This window comes from Pteropus alecto, unplaced genomic scaffold (genome assembly GCF_000325575.1).
Source record: "Pteropus alecto unplaced genomic scaffold, ASM32557v1 scaffold86, whole genome shotgun sequence".
In the NCBI taxonomy this organism is placed as follows: domain Eukaryota; kingdom Metazoa; phylum Chordata; class Mammalia; order Chiroptera; family Pteropodidae; genus Pteropus; species Pteropus alecto.
The window spans coordinates 33,365,215-33,384,346 of NW_006442109.1; the positions used below are offsets into that span (position 1 = coordinate 33,365,215).

General features: G+C 38.9%; 1 protein-coding gene across 1 annotated transcript in view; it reads right to left on the bottom strand.

Moving 5' to 3' along the window:
* Positions 1–19,132, bottom strand: part of LOC102882001 (formin-1) — a 250,661-nt gene that overhangs the window by 91,257 nt on the left and 140,272 nt on the right. Inside the window, 1 exon segment of the mRNA XM_015595813.2 lies at positions 18,568–18,688. Coding sequence (XP_015451299.1) covers positions 18,568–18,688 — 121 coding nt within the window.

The window sequence follows — 19,132 nt, forward strand, 5'->3', positions numbered from 1 at the left end:
GGGCATGCAAGCAGTGGAGAAGAGACCAGAAAAGGATGAGGAATGAGCAAGAAAGTACAAAAGCAGAAGTGTGGAATCACATGATCTGAGAGAAAACCAGTATTGCAAGAAAGAAAGTCATCTCTGTGCAATACTGTTGACAGGTCAAGTAAAAGAGAAGTGAACACTGATTCTAGCAACATGGAAGTCACTGGTCATCTCAAAAGCAGTTTCAGGGAGTGAAGGGTGGAGGGAGGAAATCAAATTGGAGAGGGGTGAGGTAAAAGGAGACAAATTCTATATAGCCACTTGTTTAAAAAGCTAAACTAGAAAAAAAAAAAAGCAAAATGAGAAACATCTTTCCATACAAGAAGATGTTCTCTGGGGCTAGTCTGATCAAGAGTGGGTGCCCCTTTCCCCAGAGGAATGTTGTATAAAAATAAACCTACCGGGGAGCTTGAGCCCGGGGGAATCCCATGATGCTGATTCACTTCACAGAGGGAGGCTGCCCAAGACCAAATTCACCTTAATGTCCCATGATCATGAGTATTCTCCATGAAAAAATTTAAGCAGAAGTGACAGGGCCAAGTGAGGACATGCCAACATGCTTTAGGACTTTTGGAAAGACTTGCAAAGCTGGGCCACCGACTACAGCCTTTGCACGGAATTGTCTAAAGTACTATTCAAAGGTCCTTCCTATCAAACATCACAGCTGAGTCAGAATTTCCACTGTGATGGTTATGTGGTTATAGACACAAATTTGGTCTGCGAGACATTAGTATGAAAAATATTCATTAATCACCTACTCATGACTAGGCCTAAATATAAGTGGATTGGGCATGATTTGATTTATAGGGTATTAAGTGATCCATCTATTTATTTAAAAACATCCCTTCCCATGGTCCCCATGAAAATCGCCACCATCGTAAGCCTTCCTTTGAACTAAAGATGCTAAATTCAGAAGATCTCCTTAGAAATGTATATATACTAGCTGGAAAAGAAAACATCAAGGAAAAATTTATAAACACATGAGTAGAAATTTATTTCTCAGACTGGTTTAGAAAGGCTTGGTTTCAAGCAACAGACAAGAAAATTGTGTTGTAATGGAAGAAAAAGTCACATCAGGGTAAAAAGTCACATTAGGTAAGCGGCCCCGAAGATGAATTCCTGAGCATCTGAAGGGAAAGGGCACTCATCTTGGGGAAGAGGACAGTGATTAACTTCTAAAAAGTATTAGGAAGGTAACACAAAGAAATGTGAAAAACATTTACAAAAAAATAAAAACAGGAAAAGAAATCATTCATGATACCATGACCTCGGCCTCTGCATCACACACATCTCTCTATAATTTTATGGGAGTTGCCTTTATGTTATTATTTTTTTTAATATACTTTCATTTGATAGAGAAGTTTATATACCTTTATTCTTTCTATTAAACATATCATGTACACTTTCTCATATTATTTCACAAAACTCACAAGCATTGTGTTTAACGGCCACATAAAATTTCATCAGGTGGATGTGCCCTAGTTTGCTTACCAATTCCCCTGCAGTTGAATAGTTAAGTCCTTTCTACTTTATTCTTATAATGAATCATTCAGGCTTTAAGTAACATTGAAGCCCATAAAAATTTATTCTGAGTTTAAGATTACTTCTTTAGGATGGATTTGAGAAGTGGAATTACGTGCAAAAAAGAAAAAACAATTTGGGAGTTCTTAATACAAACTGCTTTGAGTACAATATGAACTGTATCAAACTGGGGAAGACAAAAGAGAGAGATTTTGAAAATAAAATTGTGCCTTCTCCATTCCTTTGCAGAGGTGGCTAGCTACATATAAGCTAGAATTGTGTCTCTCACTGTACTATAGGCCCTGTGGTCCTTGCATTGGAAGTGATTATACTCTATAATGGCAAACAGTGAGAAGACCATCCAGGCATTGAGGTAATTTACTCAAAGACAAAGACAACTGATGACATAACAAATTTACTTGATAGAAGATAATCTAGGATTAACCACAGTGTAAGCCTTAGAGAAAAAATACTTCCTCCGCAGCCAAAATGCTTATTGCATGGCAGTTTTCACTAAAATTAAGTGATGAAGTATTTTTACATATATAAATCTTGAAGGGGACAGGCCTGCCTCTTTACGATCCAAGGAAATCAGTAAGCGGAAGAGGTAGCAATGCTGATTTTAGGATTATTTCCTTCCAACAGTACAACAGCTGGCCGCAAAGAGACCAGTGATTAAGAAACATAAGCCCATTAGCAAAAAGCAACCTGTTTCCACGTCCCTCAACCAGGACAGCTGCAATCCTTCTGCAGTTTCTCTGACCTCTGTCTGAACACAGTGGCAAACCAAGACCAAGATCTCATTTTAGCCTTCACTGCTTAGTCACATTAACTGTAATTTCTACTCTGGAAAGTGTTTACATCTAAATAAACCACAGAGAAATGAAAGATAAAATATGGAAAGGCATAAAGAGAAGAAAGAAAAGAAAACGATGCAAAGTTATTTTAAAAGACACAACCTAAACCGGTGGAGTGATTCCGGTACCTAATCTTGACTATGGGAATCACTGGCAAAGCATGAAGCTGGCAACTACTGCTGATCAGTTTGCCACTGTGTTCAGATTTAATGCGATATTTGGCTCACACGTTTAAAAAAATCCCCTGTTCCAGCTAAAATATTTACACAGTCCTATGTGTCTCACTTAATGCCTGTTAAGCAATCGTCTTTTAAAATTCCGCAGACACTTGTAAATCTGTCGGGAGAATTGTGGCCTATAAACAAAGCTTCATATAAAGAGGGTTGCATTGTCAATTTGCTGGGAGTCGGGATTTCTTAGGATATGTTTGAAAATAAAGTTGAAAATCAGAAATAGTTTAGAGTGAGTAACAACGTGACTGATAGTCTCACTGGCGGGATGGTGTTAGTGGCATTAACGGGAAACCTCCAGACACTGACCTCAGCTATTTAAAGCCCCACTCTCCTGTAAACCTGTCATTGATCCTGCCTCTCTGTTGAGTTATGGCACAGGGAAAGTTACTGGTCCAGCAGCCCCAGCAGTCTGCATCCCAGGGCCTGCCAGGTTAGAGAAGGTGAGTTGGTGAGGTCTGTAACAGGAGGCTATTATATGGTTACATACCATGTGAGTGCGTGTAAATGTTTTAGGAAGGATGGGGGACTCTTAGAGGAAAGGGGAAATTCTCCCCTGTGAGAGGCTAGGTATAACAGATTTTGAAATGCCCATTAAACCCCCTAACGTCTTTAGCCCTGATGTTAATGAGCCCAAGTGATAAAATTTAAAGGCAAGGGAGGCCCATCAAGCTCTCACCTGCTGGCCTGGGGAGCCCCAGGAACTTGTCCCTGTCTTCAAGATGAGCCAGGTACTTGTGATAGGACTTTGAGCAAATCATTCAACCATTTAATTATTCCTATTGGATTAGCTATCTTTTAATTCTTACTCCATGTCACTGACTTGAACATTTCACTGGTTATGAGTCACAATTAATTTTATAATAGCTTTAAGAAAGAAAAATAATACAAGAAAAGTACACTTCAGTTTAAAAACTCAGCCCCAGCTTAAAACACTCAATTTTGGGGTGGAGGTGAGGGGGTTAGGGGGAAGTGTGTCCTGGATTTAAAAAGCAAACTAGGTACACGTAATTCCAAGGTATAGTTTCTTGAATAGGAGGTAGCGAATATATGTTCATTCTCTTTGTAGTATCACAATCAGGAAAGACTTTATAAATGTTTTTGTGCATCTGCCAAACAGCTGGAGTGCAAATGCTGCTTACCTTCCCAACTATCAGACAGACAGCAAGTTTAATCATTATTCTTAGCAACAGATTACTGTTCCTGGCAGGAGAGAAATCAGAAGAGAGAGTAGGAATAAATTTCTCCCCTAGAAAATGAGGGTAATGCTTGTTCTTAAAATGTGTTTACAAATGACTTGATGTTTCAGTGAGTTTATTTAAAATTAGCAGCTAACTCAGTGCTTTGAATAAATATTTGCTGAACAAGTGAACTGATTGAAAAGGTCAAACAAGGTCCTCTTCTTATTTTTGGGGTTTTTTTTTTTTTTTTGGAGATATTTGATGGCGTTTTAAAAGGCCATCAAAACAGTCAAGAAAAACAGTTTAAAAACACAGTCAAATTAGCAGTTTCAGTACATTAGTCATTCTAGGTTTTCCTTGGGCTTCCTCTTTCTGTAAGTTATGGCACAGGGAAAGTTACTGGTCTAACGGTGCCTGGTCATCTACACTGAGTTGTACCTACTGCTTTTCATCTCTGTACTAAATTTCTTAAAAACTATACCAAGTGCTCAACCTATATGACTGAAAACAAATGGCTCTTAACAGCTAATGGCGTCTTGGACCTCAGTCTGCTTTATGTGTCTCATTTTGCTCCTCGCAAGAACCCCATGAGCTTGGTCCTGCTATTATCCCTATTTTTAGGTGAGATAGGTAAAGTCGCACAGATACTAAGGGGCTGAATCAGTATCTGAACTCAGAGATATCAGAACTGCTGGCCTTGTGCTGTTCTCCTTCTTACCCTAACCATCTACGGGGACATTCTAAAAACAATGTGGAGTACTTATGAAAGTCCTTTGCAAAAGGCAAGGAACAAGGCAATGAAACTAAAAACTATCAAGTACCACCACTGGGACCGCTTCATTTTAAATGGGGGAACAGAAGACCAGGGAGGTTAGGCGGAGATTATGTTATTAAATGGCACAAAGGAGATCTGAACCAGGGCTGCTGATTCCCAGGTAGGTCACTGATCTTCCCACTGGGTACCTAAAAAGTAGAGTCACAGTCCACAGCCTGAATCCATCTAAGAGACATGCTATGGGCAAGAAATCTGGAAAGATATCTGGAGGAAATAAAAACACTGGCGAAAACTCCAATCCTCTTTGCTGGGGCTGAAGAGGTCTCTCTCTAACTTGACTCATTTGATCATTTGACTCAAAAAGAATCCATTTGTGAACTGTGAATCCTCCAGAGGGTCCAAGATACACAATTTACTTGGGCAAGAAAATATTTTGATATTCACAAAACCACCCACAAATCTATTTCTGTGAAGAAAATGTTTTGACCTGACACAAATTTATAGTAACACAGGCTTGGCAATCAAAAGACCCAAGTTTTATGCCTGGCTGGGTGATCCCAGCCATAGTGCTTTGTATCTTGGAGACCTGTTTTCTCCACTGTATATGCCTGCCCTACCCACTCAAAGGATGAAGCTTTATACACAAATAAGGTATCACCATTATAACCACAATATCTTTATCTTTTTCTGAATGGGAAATATGGAAGACACTCTAGCCAATAGACTTGCCAAATTAATTCTACTTTCCATTCCTCCCACCCAATTTCTACAGCATGCTGGAAGGTGTACAGCTGGAGGCTACTCTGTGGTTTCCCTGGACAATTCTTCCCACAGTTGAGTTGAATCCTTATCAAGAGCAGTTGTGCAGTTTCCAAACCTGCTTTTGCCAGTTGTTCTCTTTATCGTAATTACATAATTTAATTACCTGAGGGTAAACCATAGCAATGTGCCTATGAAAAAGGACTACTTCTATAAATTTAAGTGGAAGAAGCTAAAATATTGCTGTTGAATATAGGTGTGAGAGACTAGCGAAAACTGGGGGGACTCGATGTACTGCAGTACTCAGGTATGGATCCTGGAACAAAACAGGACATTAATGGAAAGCAGGTGAAGTCCAAATGAACACTTATAAATTTAGTTAATAGAAATGTGTCAGTGATCGTTCCTTAGTTTTGATAAACATAACACAACAATGTAAAATGTTAACAATGGAGAAATTGGATAAGGGTTATATGGAAACTTTCTATACAATCTGTAAAATCTAAAATTATTCCAATCTGAAAATTAAAAAGGTCACTTTTAAAAAGGTGTGGGCAAGACAGATGTAAATGATTGAGAACAATTATAAATATCTGAAAAGATTCTTTGGTGATATTTGCAAAAGCCATGACTCCACTTCAAAAATACAAAAGGGAACCCACGGGTGAACCTCATCCATGTAGAGTACGTAGAGAAGACCCATAAAACTCTACTCAATAGATCTTAATTCAAGAAAAGGCCTCAGCCCTGCATCAAAAGGCAGGTGAACGGTACTATATTTAGATGCATGTGTCATTTTCTATGATTCCTGGGCCAACTCTGGGCCAACTTTTTCCATTAACCAACCATATTGGATAAGAATCCTATTCGCTAAAGATAATTTTTAGATGATATCGACAATAGAATTTTTGAGGCATGGATTAATTTAAAAGCAGATCCTCAAGAGCCATTTAGAAAGAGAATACCTGAGATCCAAACATGATATAATTTTACAGCTGACTTTTATATACTGTAAATGGCCAGAATTCCAGGGAATTTTAGCTGTTCTAATTAACTCAGTCTAGGGAAGAATGCAATAACCCTTACTGAATTAGGAGAATTGTAGAATGCACTGAAATAGCACATCAGTAATAATCATCTTAGAAACCCAGAGGTAGAATGTACTTTCAAGATCTGCTAGCACAACTACCCTTCCTAATAGTACCTATCCTGCCCACTACCACAACATAGTCTTCCAGGCAGAAGTGGGTGAGGTACCCACTACCTCTCTGGGCCCTCGGATCTCCGTTTGGATTGTTTTAAAATCTGACTTCCTAAAGCTTCTACCTGTTTATACTCATTTGACATCTTTGCCGATAAAGAAATAATCTAACTGCTCTCAAATAGCAAGGTCGGCAATTATCTGAAGAGTAAGCTGAGTCTTCTCTACCATTTATGAATTTGCTCATTCATTCATCCACTCAACAAATATCGGTTGAACAACAATGTGACAGGTACTGACCCATACAGTAGATATAAACATTAAAAATGTCATTAGATCTCTGCTTTCGTAGAAAGGGGGAGGGAGAAAATTTACGCATAAACAAATAAAAAATAATAGCAATATCAGAACTGTAGGCTGTAATATAGAGTGACTATTCAAAATGACTGCTGTAATTTGGGTGGTCCAGGGAGGCCCAAGGTACGGGGATATCTAGAGGAAGGACGGACATTCTAGGCAGAGGGAGTAGCTGCTGCAAAGGTCCTAAAACAGAAACAAGCTCGTTGGGTTGGAACACGAAGAAGGGCTATGAGGCTGGAGGGGTTGGGGTGCCATGAGGTGAAACAGGCAGGAAAGGTGGGAAAATCATGTAGAAACTTGTAAGGCACGGCTGCAAGTTTTGAAGTTGGATTTTATTTTAAGGACAATGAATAAGAAACAATTGAGTGACCTGACCCGTCTGATGTGTGGAGATTGGATTAAAGAGGGCAGGAGTGGAACCAGGAAAACTTGATAGGAATCTGATGTTATGGCCCAGGTGAAGGAAGGTGGTGATTTGGACTAGAATTACAGTGTGGACATGGAGAATAATAAACTGATTCAAGGCATGTTTTGAAGAAAGAGGCAACAGGATTTGCTCATGGACCGGATGTCAGATATGAGGGCACAAAGGGAATCTAGGGTAAGTTTTTCCTCTTGCTTATACTCTGCAAAGGGCTTTCTTTCATGTGATCCCAATTAATCCTCTCAAACAACCAGTGAGGCCAGCAGGGCTACTCTCCCATTCATACAGGGATGCTGAGATGTGGAGGATGAAACTACCCGCCAAGAGTCGCACAGCTTGTAAAGCACAAATCTGAATTCAGCACCTATGACTCAGACTTTTCTATGATAGTAGCTTTTATTTCAATATTTTATGTTTCTTGAAAAAAATGCAAAATAAATTCTATTTATTGTGTTGATTTATAAATAGAGGATAGAAATAAAGTGAAAATTGAGAGGAAGAAATCAGGACAACATAACTCATCCTTCCCACCTAGAGATGTCACAATCGTGGCTTCAAAGGAAAACACAAACTCCTTCCATTAATTAAACGAGTGAATCAGGTTTCAGTTTCCGTATCCTCTCTCCTTTCTGTACAGCTTGTCTTTGAAGGCATTCCATTTGGGAAATGTATGACCTTTACCCACCACACTGCACTTAATTGAATGCTTTGCATCAAAAGTCGCCATGCTAATCAACATTTTACACCCACTGCCTTTCTGAAATTCTTACCCCAGTTCCTTATGTCTGTTTTGTTGAAATCATTTTACAAAAATAAATCATATCAAAGTTTTTCTTTTATTATTTCTGAAACTTTGCTTGCAAAACTAAATATTTTTAACACCATGGCAACACGGTTAGGACTCTGGCTAATGTAACCAGGCCATAGCAGAGTTCGAACTTAGCACACTTCTGCAGTGGACAAATGGGTTGTGAAGGAGGAAAGAGCTAATAAATTAGGCACGGTCAATAATCATTCAAGGCGTGTCTTCTGGAGCTTCCTAAAAGGTGATAAATTAGCCAGGCTTGTCCCACCAGATCAATTTCCCCTCTCCGTTCTAGGATACAATATGCAGGAGCAAACTGCAAGGCTCTGAATGAGTTTAGGTAATAACCTCTCACACCTTCCCAAGTACTTCCTCATATATCTGCTCATCTCACCCTTCCAATATCCCTCTGAGTAGGGCAGCGGGCAGGATGATCAGCTCCATTTTTCCAGCTGAGGCTCACAGAAGTAGTGATTTGTCATAGTTGCATGGCTTATCGCATGGTTTCTAAGAGGCAGAACTAAATTTTTAAACTGCATCCTAAATCCCAGGCCAGTACTACTTTCCACACACTAGCCTCCGCTGCTGAAATTTATCTAAACTATCACTTACAAATGCTTTGGTTTGTTGTTATACTTTTCATATTTATTAAAGTTATACATGCACGTAATTAAAAGAATAAGTGAACTCTATGCACTCTATGAAGAGCAGTCCCCAATGCCCCACCCTCCCCCCACCCCCCACACTCACCACAGGGGCTCCCTCCCAGTGCAGTGACTTAGACCAGTATTCGGTGCTGACATTTTTATGACTTTGCAAAAACAACTCGCAGTCCCAGCTGATATATGTAAACTCTGATTAATTCACTTTTCCTAAACATCCCCTACCTAACTTTCTTACCCTCAGAATGAACAATTTTTTCTAACTTGCTCTGCTCTCTATGCGATTATCACTAAATGAACTCCAAGCCTGTTACTAGTTGGGTAAATCTTGTCAAAACATTCAGATACATCAGATTTCATATTCCTCAAGAAGCTTCTCCGTGATTCTTTTGACCTAATCTAATCTGGAATGTTCGTTCTTCATGCTCAGCTGTCACACTGGGCTATCTATCCTGGACCATCCCTTCGACTCCCTTCTCCACTGGATTGTTTTATTTCCAAGAGCCTTTGTCTTCCTATTTTGTGGTATAGCACTTTCTCTAGTAGCATCCTGAAAATGGTTCCATGGGAGATAGGTTTTTTGAGAACTTACATGTCTGAAAACATTTTTATCCTGCCCTCATATTTGATTGATAATTTGGTGGATATAAGATTCTGGAATAGGGATAATTTTTCTTCAGAATTCTAATCCATTTCTAGCTTCTAGTGTTGCTCTTGAAAAGTCTGAAGCCATTTTGCTTCCTGATTCTCTGAGTGTAATTTGTTTCCACAGCTACCCTAACCCTCCCCGCTTTTAGAAGTGTATAAGGTTTCCTTTCGTGCCGAGTATTCTGAAATGCTATAACAATGCCGGTATGTATTTGTTTTATTCCACTGTGCTGGCATCTCTCTGGGCCTTTTAAAATTAGGAACTTGTGTCCATCATTTTGGGAAATATTCTTGAATGATTTCTTTGATTTATTTACATATGAATATATATGATGTTTGTGTATGTATATGTATGAATTTATGTGTGAACTTGTGGTGTGTATGAAACTTGTGGTAAAAATTGAATTGCTTTTCCCCTTTTTCCACTCCCAGGGTAGAATTCAGTTTTCTTGTTTGGTTAATTCATTATCACTTGTCTATCTATTTTTTGAGCTTCAGAAATGTTGTGGTTATGGTTTTCTCTCTCGTTCTGTATTCTTGAGTACATACTTTTAAAGAACTCCCTTTACTATTATTGTTTTAGTAATTTTCAGAAGAACTGAAATCTCACATGAGTGTTCAATCCAAATGAACGTTCAATTGGCCATCTCTTCTCAGAAGTCCTCTCAAAATTCTCCAAAGTCTTTTCCCCGCATTACTAGAGCCATATTGCTTATGGACCATGCTCAGATGAGTAATTAAAGAAAATATTCACTGTCATGACGAGATCTAGTTTTCCTCTTTTCTTTCTCTCTGGAAGAACATATAATCTCATGGAGAAAAAACCATTTGATAATGCTAGGTGGTAGAAGTCACTCATGCTGCAAGTCAGGGCTGGTCCTGAGCACAGAAGCAATAGTCTGCTCTGCTCTGTGACATGACAAGTCTCGGAAGGTCCTCGTATACCTTCTCATCCATGTCAGAAGCCCATTACATGTAATTTCCACAAATGGAAGGGATAACAAAGGAGTCAGAAACATGTGGGTTACCATGTTTGACTAGTTCATTTATCTTCTGGGTCATGAAGGAATAAAACACAGGCTACATAATTATCAGAAAGAGAGTGGAAGAGAGGAAGAGAGTGTGTTAAAGAAATGAAAAGAGATTGACAGGCAAGCCATAGGAAGATAGAGACTACAACAGGTAGATTAGCTGAGTGGTTATGGGTGGAGAGAAGAAAAAGCCTAAATTAAATCCAATTATTATCTGTTGTCCCTTTAGAAGATGAACTAGAGAACTAAATGGGGCTTATCTTTCAAGATTTATCATTCTAGATCATATTGTCAGTGCTTAAAGGGTGGACCTACAAATAGTTAAAGACTAGAGCATGATACAGTGGAAAGAATATAAGCTTTGTAATCAGATAAACCTGTTCCAAATCTTGGCTTTGTCACTAGAAACAAAGTTGCTCCAATTTCCTTACTCTGAAAATGCAGGTGGTACTCATTTGAAGTACTTTTAACTAATAGAAATGATGCAAGCAAATTTGCTGGTATTTAGTAAGTGCTCATTAAATGGTAACTGTTGTCATTTGTGATGGTGGAAATGGACGCATACTGCAACCCTGAACATGCTTACTGCGCCTGTGTCCACTGTCTGCTCCTGCAGGGAGGAGGATTTCATCCCTGAGATTGTTTAGAAATGATAGTGCATGATGGTAATAAAAAGTGAACCAACCTTCAGTAGGTTTTATTACTGCTTTTAAATTCTCTACAGAAGTGCCAGATAAAAGACAGGGCACCAAATTAAATCTGAATTTGAGAAAAACAAGAAATAATTTTTTTAGTATAAGTACGTCCTGTGCAATATTTGAAACACACTTACGCTCAAGAAAGTCTTGTTTATCTGAAATATAGATTTAACTGGGCCTCCTGCATTTTATTTAATAAATCTGGCAACCCTAAGATTACCCTCATATTGCATGCACTGGAGGCAGAATGCTCTACCACAGGCCCCAACCCCTATCACTCGGTAGACCCCTGTGTCTATTGCACATTCAAAGGGACTTTCTTTAAATCATTTCCTTTGCTTCTTGAGATAGTATCAATAGGCAATCACTTTTCTTAAATTCCGTTTGGGGCTCAACAGTACTGACTGACTTAATCTGCCAAAGGCCGTACTTTCATCCAAGTGCTGGACAGAAACATAGATTTCTGGCCGAGGAGGAGCCAACGTGGCTGCAAGAAAGAGTCAAACAGGATGGGGGCAAGGCGAACTTGCACTAAAGAACTGGACAGTGGAGCTGGGACAGGATCCTTCCCTCTGCCTTCAATGATGCAAATTTGAATATCCATTAGTAGATCAGTAACACCAATTATTAGAAAGTCTCCTCCTTTCTCACAGTCAACTCTTACTTAATTAACTGCAGTAATAGAAGGAGGGCAGGGCACCACTACTAACCCCAAATCCAAACGAAAAAAATAAGATGAAATGCAAGTTTTGCAAACTAGCCCTCCTGCCCTTTCTCCACCATGGAGCACACCAACTCTTGTGCAGGCAGCATCCCCTACTGATCCCATCAGCGCTCAGAGTCTCAAACCCCAGCCCACACAACTCCCCCTTCAGCACCTCACTAATATTATCTCAGCAGTGTATTTGCCCAGACACTTCAGAGAGCTAAATGCAAAAGAGAGGGCTGTTTCCACCCTTCAAGAGAAACAATAGTCCATTGCTTACTATGTCATTCTAAACAGGAAAGGTTTTCCAACGTGTAAGCAGTATAGGTGACTCACAGTGATTAATATTAAAAATAATATATTATTAACTTTTTAAAAACTAAGACTAATCCTTAACCTCACTAATCTACCTATCTATAATTGAGAGTTGACAATGATTTGAGTTTTTTATCCTAGTTTTAATTGTAAAAATTTCATATGCATATCCAAACAGTCAAACTATTACCACTACGACAGTCTCTGCCAACTACCATGTAAAAATGTTCTCATTTCATGTTTTTACATGTGTAGGTGTGTGGTTCCTACCCTAATTCCTCCTCTTTTAGCTGATTATCTTGGTATTGACTGTACGCCTCTAAATAACATGTGATTTTTTTGTTTTTGTTTTTGTTTCTGGTGGGCCTTTAGAAGGGAGTGGAGCTAAATGAATGAATTCAATGTCATCTTCATCTGGAAGACAAGTTGACCGCCATTCAGAAAATCTACCAAAAACAAAAAAAACCTACAACAAAAACTCCTCTGTTTCTTGAACTGTTACTTTCAGGTATGTATGAATTTACATCCTCCTGTAATTTAGATTCTGAGTGGACTATTCAGGTACTGGTGTTTTACAAAACAGATTCATCTGGATGTTTGGCCTAAACTGGTCCCTCCATTAAAATAAGGATCAGGATCGAAAATGCCTGAAGATGTGATGGATGTACTTCAATGTAAAGTTAGTTTAGAAATATTACTACTATTCAAACTTAGAATGAAGACTTTAACATTTATTGAATGCCTGGAATATGCATTTCACACAGCATCTTATTTAGAGAAGGCTTAAAAGAGTTAACATTTTAGGATAAACATTTTTTGATAAACATTTATAGAGTGGTAACAGATAGCAAAAAAGTCAACAGAGTCTCTTGTCTTTCCAAAACTGTATAAATGTATTCCCAAATATTTCTAAATGGTACATAAGAAAGGACATGTTCAAATATATAGTCTTAAATATTTAGAGAAAAGGACATCATTGGAATTATCTTAAAACACACACAAACTTGCATCTTGGCCAACATTCTCAAACAAGTTTGAATATCTTACACTGAGGGTTAACTACTAATTACATTTTCTCAATTTATATATGTAATAAGAGGGCGAGATCTAGGTCATAGCTAGTTGATTAAACAACCCACCTTTACTGATAAGGGATACTAAGTAACTATCCTTAGCTAATAAGGGCAATTTATTTTTATTCTTAAACTTTTCAGAATATATTGACTTCTCAACACCTATCTGAAGAATTCCTGTGTCATTTTCCAGCAACAAAAAAATTAACTATCCTACTCTCATAGTCAGAATGAATTTTTCATAATAAAATACTAGCACAAGATCATGTCAAACAAATATGGACTGGGTGGGGGTGGTGGGGGGGTGACACTAGAGTAATTTTGAATACCACTAATATTATTCATTTTGGCTTTCAGGCATCAAGACATCAGAAAGGATTTGACCAGCTCTGTTTGTTTGCATGGATAACAAACTCAGTAAGGACAGTGTAGCCAGGGAGTATTAAGAGAGATATTAAAGGGCAAGGCTGTAATTGTTCATCGCAGCCCCTCCCATTAAGGTCATCCAGTCATGATGATTAACCAACAATTGTGTCTTTATGTTAAAAATCTGATAATAATATCAATATCTGTTCTTAAACTACATCTCACAGAATGCATGTTCTGCCACATATTACTAAGTAGTCAGTGAAAGAAAAAACAATGTTTTAAGTTGAGAAATGCTGCTTTAAACAGGATTAAACCATTTTGCTTTGTTTTTTACTGCAGGACTTCCCAGAATCTTTAATAACTATGTGTGCACTGTGAATCCCTAGGATATGATTTTAGGATAGAGCAATTCCAGGTTTATTGAACTGTAGACTCTTTTGGAGAGCACTAATTCACACTGCATGTAATACTGGTGAGTGCCAGGACGTGAGAAATCCTATATCTATGGTCTCAGTGATTGTGTGTGTGTGTGTGTGTGTGTGTGTGTGTGTGTGTGTGTGTGTGATGTATTAACTGGCACAATCAGAAAGGATACATTGCATGATGTGTTTGTCTCCGATTGCTACTATAACAAATTAACACAAAAGTGGCTTAAAGCAATACGAACATATTACTCAGAGTTCTCATATGACATGGGTCTCAGTGGGCTAAAATCAAAGTGCTGACAGGGCTGCCTTTCCTTCTGGAGGTTCCAGGGAGTATCTATTCCTTGCCTTTTCCAGTTTTAGAGGCTTCCTGCATTCCTTGGTTCATTGCCCACTTCCTCCACCTCCAAAGCTAGCAACAATACATCTCTCTGATCATTCTACTGTACTATCTCCCGCTGACCACAGACAAGGAAAGTTGTTGGTTTTTAAAGATTCACTTGAAAGATTTATGTGATTAGATTAGGCCCACTTGGATAGTCTAGGATAATCTCTTCATCTCAATGTCAGCAAAGTCCCTTTTTGCCATGTAAGGTAACATAGTCACTGATTCCAGGGATTAGGATTTGGGCATCTTTGGGAGCTATTATTCTGCCTACCACACATGCGATGGTAAGAATACCTTCAGAATTCTGGTCAGCAAAGAAGGTCGAAGAATAAGAAAGAGAGCAGTTATTCCTACAGTTTGCTTGGGTTTCCCCAACTGTTACTCATAATATCTATCACAGTATCAGAGAAATTAAAATTATTGTCTCATTAAAGGATACAGAACAGTAAACAAAATATGGAACTTGTTCCCAGGCAACAGGAACTTGGTTCTATCTTCAAATTGTAGAGAAGTGAGCTCAAGTCCTCTTGGAATTAGATTCTCTGCAAACACAGCCAGTTGATTCTGCAACAATATGGGCCTGATTCTACAAGTTGTGTATTTTCCGAAAAAAAGTACATACCCCTAATCAGCTTTACTGTAGCTTTCCTTCCTAAGGAACTGTGCATTCATTACCTCCTATGGAGCAGGTACTATAATTGTCCCATTTTACAGGTGAGAAAATGAATACTTTTTATGGTTATGGTACTTGATAAAATCTTGCTTTCACCAAACCAGTAAAAAATACTTATCTGATTACAAAGCCTGAGGTCCTAATCTTATGCAATACTGTGTCTTTTCACTTTTATAACCCATCTCTCCTATACATCTTCCCCATCCCTATCTCCAGCCCAAAGTAAGTTCTTTCCTGTCGCCATCTGATCTGAGGGTCTACATAAGTGGTTCTACTAGTGTGTGTGTACAACCCACTTGCACTCATACACACATGTTCGGTGACTCTCTTTCTGTAATTTGTATCTTCATGAGGCTTTATACCTTTAACATACTTTCCATTTTGATCTCTGATACGATATGGAGACTTTCGAGCCACAGGCAGGATATGTCATGAATACATGGCTTAGTGTCACATCTAGTGGCTAGGTCATCACCTGTGAAGTGACTCGGCAAGTTATGTGAGTACCATAAACTTCAGTTTCCTCCTCTAGTGAGAGATCAGTAATAATATCTACTTCAGGGATCCCCAGTCCCCAGGTCGTGGACTGGTACCGGTCTGTGGCCTGTTAGGAACCAGGCTGCACAGGTGGAGGGCCAGGGGAGGGAGGGAGCAATTAGGAGGTGATTGGCGGGCAAGCAAGCGAAGCTTCATCTGTATTTGCACCCACTCCCCAGCACTAGCATCACCACCTCAGCTCCATCTCAGATCATTAGGCATTTGATTCTCATAGGAGCATTGGTCCTTGGTGCTAAAAAGGTTGGGGACCACTGATTTACTTCACAGGGTCATTGTAAGGATTAAAATAAATGATATATGTAAAGCACCTGATAGATAATAATCACACAATAAATCATAGCTGCTACTATTATCATCCATTCCTTGCTGTGTTTACCTATGTAAAAGTGCTATTCAAAGTTTTTGTCTCTGTGAAAGATGCTAATTGACAACCTCTACTTCTATCAGTGACATTTGTACAACTGACAACCACACTTTAATTCATATCCTAGGGTTAAGGTGTGGCTCATGTTACTCAAAACAATTTTCTACCAAAGGGCTATACTTGCTGGGAGAACTGGGGCCTGAGACTTCTTGAAATTTGCTAATCACATCTGGTTTAGCTTTAGACATTTTCTGGGGTTTTGCCAGCAGCCACGACATTTTAATGACTACAATAAACCTCAAAGCCTCATCAAATCTTTGCTGTATGTGTGAAAATTATGTCCTCTTCAATTAAACATTCAATCTAGGCTCACACCAAGGCCTTATGGAAAAGGAGGTGAAACCTGAATGGGAACGTGAGATGAAACGGACCGCCACGACTCTGGCCATCTTGCCAGATGGTATTTAGAAGAAAAAGAAATTCATTAGAGAACCAATGGTCTGTATTTTCTTTAAATATTTACTAGGTACCTTTCATGTGTTAAAAACACTGGCATCCCTAAAGATTAGCAGGGCATTTTTGTTTAAATATTCAATGTGTGTCGGGGGGAGTCCCAGTTTCCTCATTTGCCTTTATGGGACTTCACGACGTTTGGTGAAGTCCAAATCAAAGAAGAAAAATAACTGAGGGGATATTCAGTTTTCCTTTATAGGGCAGCTCCTTCAGCTTCAGAAGAGGTGTATTCCCTTAAAATTGACTAAGGAAAGTGTCAGTTGAGTACCGCGAGATCTGGAATGACACCTAGGATCTCCTTAGAGAAAATAGGTGATAAAGCTTTGGGGGAAACCCTGCCTGTCCACTGTCCCCTTAATTCAATCTTCTCATCCTCTTGTTATTTACGTTCAAACACACAGAAACGCCAAAGGGAGGTGGCTGAGCCAGGATGCTTGAAAGAGGCAGCCCCTGGAAGGAAGGCAGGAGAAGGGGAAAGATCAAACATAGATCAGGATCATAGATCATAGATCTTTCTGCTCAAAAGACTACAGGAGAGGCCAGGCCAACAGTTTACAAGGGCCAGGAGATGAGGAGATGGGCATTCAGGGACGACCAGGGAGTGAACAAACATGGGTCTTCACCGCCACCGCTCACCTTGCAGCCATCAGGAGGACTGGCCTGGGCCCTAATTCTGCCACTGGAGAGGGACAGAAAAAGCTGCCACATGATGGCTTACTCCGCTTTACTACAATAAGGATCAAGCTCCTCATCTTAGACAAGGATAAAACTGTCATTCTCTTTTAGGAAAGGGAAAAGAATAACCACAAGTTCACATATCACGTTCCTGGACAAAGCATTCACTTGGTTGAATTCACGCTCTCAACCACATCAACAGGAGGGAAAAGAAAATCCACATGTGCCTTTAAAAATAATTTACAAGGTAAAAATATTCACTTGTAACCACTATCCTTATTTAAGCAAGTTTTATGCCCCAAGTATAAATAAATGGCTTTTCCTGCCACGAGGAACAGATCTTTCCCACTTTACTTCCATTTTCAAGCTGTTCTCTGTCTAAGATTTAGGTTTCTCAGCACTCTTTCACAATAAACATTTTTTAAATGTTTATTTTATGTCTTAGTGTAAAAATATTCCTGGTTCAAGCTCTTCATTTCCTCAAGCTCTCCTTTTGGCACTCTGGGCTCCATTTCCACATTAACACGCTCCCTAAATCCTCCGTATGGCTCTGCAGTTGGAGCTATACAAACTCCAATGCAAGCATTTATATTCTTGGACAAGGAGATGTCTCCACAGTGAGAACGCAAGACTCTGGAAATGCCAAAGGAAAATTCCTGCCCAAGAGATACATATTTTCACCTTTCAAAACTCAGCACTTTGTTTTGAATAATTAAAAAATGTACATTAAACTAAAAGAGAATGTTTACTATGGGTCTTGCCATCATTATCACTTATATACATAAACCAAACATAAAGAGATGCACGTATGTATATTTGTATGTGTGTATGTATGAGAGAGACAGAGACACAGAGACATAGGCAGAGAAGGCAGCATAGCAAACTAGTTTAGAAAATGCAGACAGACCTAATTAGAACTCAGTAAATCTGCCTCTCACTGGCTGTGTGAACGTAACCTCTCTAAGCCTCATTTTTCTCATCTTTCAAATGGAGTTAGTATAGGGTTATTATAAAAATCATACGAGACAACAGTAAGCATTCAGTAAAAGTTGCTGTTATTATTATTATTAAAATTATATGTTGGAAAATGTAGATATAACAGGATGTAGGTATAACAAGCATGAATTAACACCAGCCAAAGAGAGGGACATGTAAATACAGTGCCTCCAAAAAGTGCACAAGACGCAAAGTTTCATGAGGGCTGTTGGGTACCACGACTGAACTCTGCACCAATTCCATTCCACGAGCCACATATAAATCATCCTCCTAAATCATTAAAAAAAAAAAAAATCTTAGCTATTATCATAATAACAGAACAGTTCCTGTTACCTTCTAGTTGCCTCTTCAGTTTTCTCAAGTCTTTTACAAGGTCTTCAAACTTGACTTGGGAAGCCAGAAAGAAATCTTGTGGTTCAGGTAGGGGGAAAATGCTCTTTTCTGTTCCTGCTTCCTAGAAGATATGGTAAACAAAAGTACATTATACTTCCCCATTGTCACTTTCAGTTGAAATTCCAAAGCACCTTTTAATGGATGTATGAATAAGAACCATAGCAATGCTCCTCTGCTATTCCTAAATTTGGTTACTTTGAAGTGCTTTCATGTCTTTCACAATATCATTTTGGTCTTACTGGCATTTAGATAGGCTATGGCATGGGCTAGGTTCTATTTTGCCTCATGAATTAAAGGGAAAATTGTCAGGTATGTCTTGATCTTGGACAGTCTACTTCCATGGAAAAAGGCATAGGAGGAACACATGAAAGTATTTAAATTGAATTTCACATGGTAGCAATTAGATAACTCATCTTTGGGGTATGTCAATGGGTATGAATTGGAAGGTGCCGGATAAGGCAGCACTGCAATGGAAGGAAGAAATAATCACCCTCCCTTATGCCTT